General features: G+C 35.5%; 1 protein-coding gene across 1 annotated transcript; it reads right to left on the reverse strand.

Annotated features, from left to right (window-relative positions):
• Positions 1 to 1,424: 1,424 nt before the first annotated feature.
• On the reverse strand, positions 1,425 to 2,387 carry LOC111614687 (inactive hydroxysteroid dehydrogenase-like protein 1). Its single transcript, XM_023356052.1, has one exon. It carries the CDS (start codon positions 2,358 to 2,360, stop codon positions 1,437 to 1,439), a length of 924 nt encoding a protein of 307 aa, XP_023211820.1. The 5' UTR covers positions 2,361 to 2,387; the 3' UTR covers positions 1,425 to 1,436.
• Positions 2,388 to 2,922: the final 535 nt, after the last annotated feature.

The raw sequence follows: 2,922 nt of genomic DNA on the forward strand, positions 1-2,922 counted from the left end.
GGGCAAGGAACTAGTAATTTGAGGTGGGGAGCATCTACAATATATTAAATTATATGAATTAAAAATTGCAGCCCGGCATAATTAACGCGGTTTTTATTAACTAACTTTATACAGATTCAACAGCGGTACATACCGAGAAATGTAAATAGTACTTTCCCACGTGCGCATTCAAATATGATATATACAGTCATTGATGATTCGTGTCTTTTTTTTAAACTCTTTCCGCCCTGTGGTCACTAAGAGGGCCTCTTTTTGCAAGCCCATTATGGATTCGGCCAGGCCCACAATGGGGCTGCCGGTCGGTGAGGGACGGGGCCCGACATATCCGAACGGGTCGAAAAATTCCTGGGGATTTTTCGACCCTTTCGGATTCGAACCCGGGTCCCCCAGCGGTAGGCTGCCACCTTGACCGCTCGGCCATCCGGCCGCATATTTAGGATTTAATTATTTCAGTCGAAGCGGTAGGCTGCCACCTTGACCGCTCGGCCATCCGGCCGCCGATGATTCGTGTCGTCACGTATAATGATGCCAAGCAATCTCGGAGCCAATAACTTTCGAATCGGTAGTCATGTCGTTGATTGGTCGAAACGTCGACTTTCTTTAACACAGCAAGTATATGGAGTCGACCAACTGTGGCCTGCTCTTGCCGAGTACCTTGGTCGGCAACCGGGCAAAATATTAATTGAAAATTTTGTTCGAATACAGAGGTTTGACTGCAGTAATTTTTAAATACAATAGGATAGTTTTAGAATCAAATAAGCACAATGTAAGTGTATACTAAGACATCATTTATAATTGTTTGTAAGTTGAATTTGTCTCGTATTATATTGAAAAGAGGTTTTTATACATTTATAAATAAAGTTTTTATTACATTCTATTTTTCTTTTCTTCATTAGAACATTGTTTGTTTTTGCTAGGGATGCAAGTACGACTGCTCGCACCACTAGTGTCACCCTTAATTTTCAATATTTAACAAACGCAATTAAAATAAATCACCTGTTTCATAATTGAAACTAGACGTAGTTAGACACCTCATCTGGCCTCTGGTAAACCATTTCTGAAATATTACTTATACTTTATCCTCACACGGATTCATTCCCGGATCCCGGAGAGTGGTAGACTGAGACTTTAATAGTTTAGAGATCTTCCCCCTCTACTTTGCCATCTGGCTGCCTAATTATCAGTGTAAATGCGATTATTGACACTCCGTTTTTGACATGTTAAAACTGCTAGTAACAACTTTATTTATCATTAACGTTAAAATATTAACAATAATAATATACAGAACATAACACAGATGAATAGAAAGAAACCATATAAACGTAATAATTTCTTCGTACTTCTGTTGCTTGTAAAAATGATCTATATAAAAAATATACTTGAATACAAGCTTTTCGGATTCTTGCAGTTCATGGACAGTTTTCAGAAGTGTAATGTCAACCTAATAGTTTCTTTACTCGTTTAAAACGCATTGTTTTAGCTATGTTCTTAGCAATACTCGTACGAAGAAAGTTAGGAACAAAACTCAATAAAACAGATAAAAGTTCTTGTTTCCAATGCCCTGTTGTGTAGTTGTCGATTCCAATTGTATTCACGGCGCTTTTACTCAATTCGTTACTAGAAACTGTAAAGTATCTTAGTGGTCCAAGATATTTTTCAACAGATTTTATCATATTGGTCGAGACGTAATAAGGTACAAGAGATTGAACGTGAACGTCGTCTTTGCTGAATTCCCAAGAAATTGCTCTGCCGAATCGATCTGAAAATGCTTTGCAGGACGAATAAACACTCATTAATGATTCGGGATATTTCGAAGATGCGGACGATACAATAACTACAGCACCACTCTGTTTTGCTAACATCGATCGAATAACTAAATCAACCATATTTACTACGGCTCGAATGTGTAATTGTATAATGGCAATAACGTTTTCGTGGGTTTCTTCGAGAAAATAACACGGAGTATTACCACTAATACCAGCAGAAATAACCAAAATACCGACGTTCCTGTCTTCTAGTTGTTGCTTTAACTTGGTGTAAATGTTTCCCGTTTCAGTAAAATCAATTTGTATGTACTCACATTGAACTCGGTAGTTGTCTTGGATTTCTTTCTTGGTTTCTTTAAGAGTATCCAAATTTCTGCCGACGATTAGGACGTTCATTCCGCGTTGAGCCAGTTGCAAAGCGTAAGATTTTCCAATTCCCGAATTTCCACCGGTTACAACTGCCCATTCTCCATAATTTTTCAAATCAACAACATAATATTTAGAAAGCGGGAAAATTACGAACAAACGTAATAATGGAAAAAGTTTATACAGTAAAATAAATGATGCTAAAATCCCAGTCGAAATTAAAATCATCTCGTATACATGTACGAATTTATCAGTATCCATAGCGACTATGATTCCTTACTATTTACCCAATACTTTGGAATGAGTACACGTATATTCTATTATATTATATTATGTGAGTATACGTATATTATATTGTGTACAAATGAATTTTGCATTATAAACAGATGTACGCACGAACCGTGACACCGCCAGTAACTTATTCCTATTGTCGTTTATTTTACGTAATTGTCAACTGGGTAGCAAATATCCGTTTTCAGGCAAAAATTTTAACTGGTATTCTATTGTAAATTTTATAATAAGTAAATTTTTTTATAATATTATTTACGCATTAAAAAAAGTTATTAATTTCTAAGTAAACAAAAATGTTATTTTCTTAATTGAATTTTTAATGTTTTTTTAGGGTGTTCGTATTTTGTTGGCTTTTGCATAGTTATTGTCATTGACTGTAAGCACTTGAGTAATTTTAGATTTTTTAATTTTAGTTCCAGTGAAGCTACAATGTGCATGTTATTTTTTTTTTTTTTTTTTACCCACAAACAGAAAAGCAAATAAGCTAAACAATAGAAAC

Source organism: Centruroides sculpturatus, unplaced genomic scaffold (assembly GCF_000671375.1).
Source record: "Centruroides sculpturatus isolate CEXI.00-Female unplaced genomic scaffold, Cexi_2.0 scaffold2007, whole genome shotgun sequence".
Classification (NCBI taxonomy): domain Eukaryota; kingdom Metazoa; phylum Arthropoda; class Arachnida; order Scorpiones; family Buthidae; genus Centruroides; species Centruroides sculpturatus.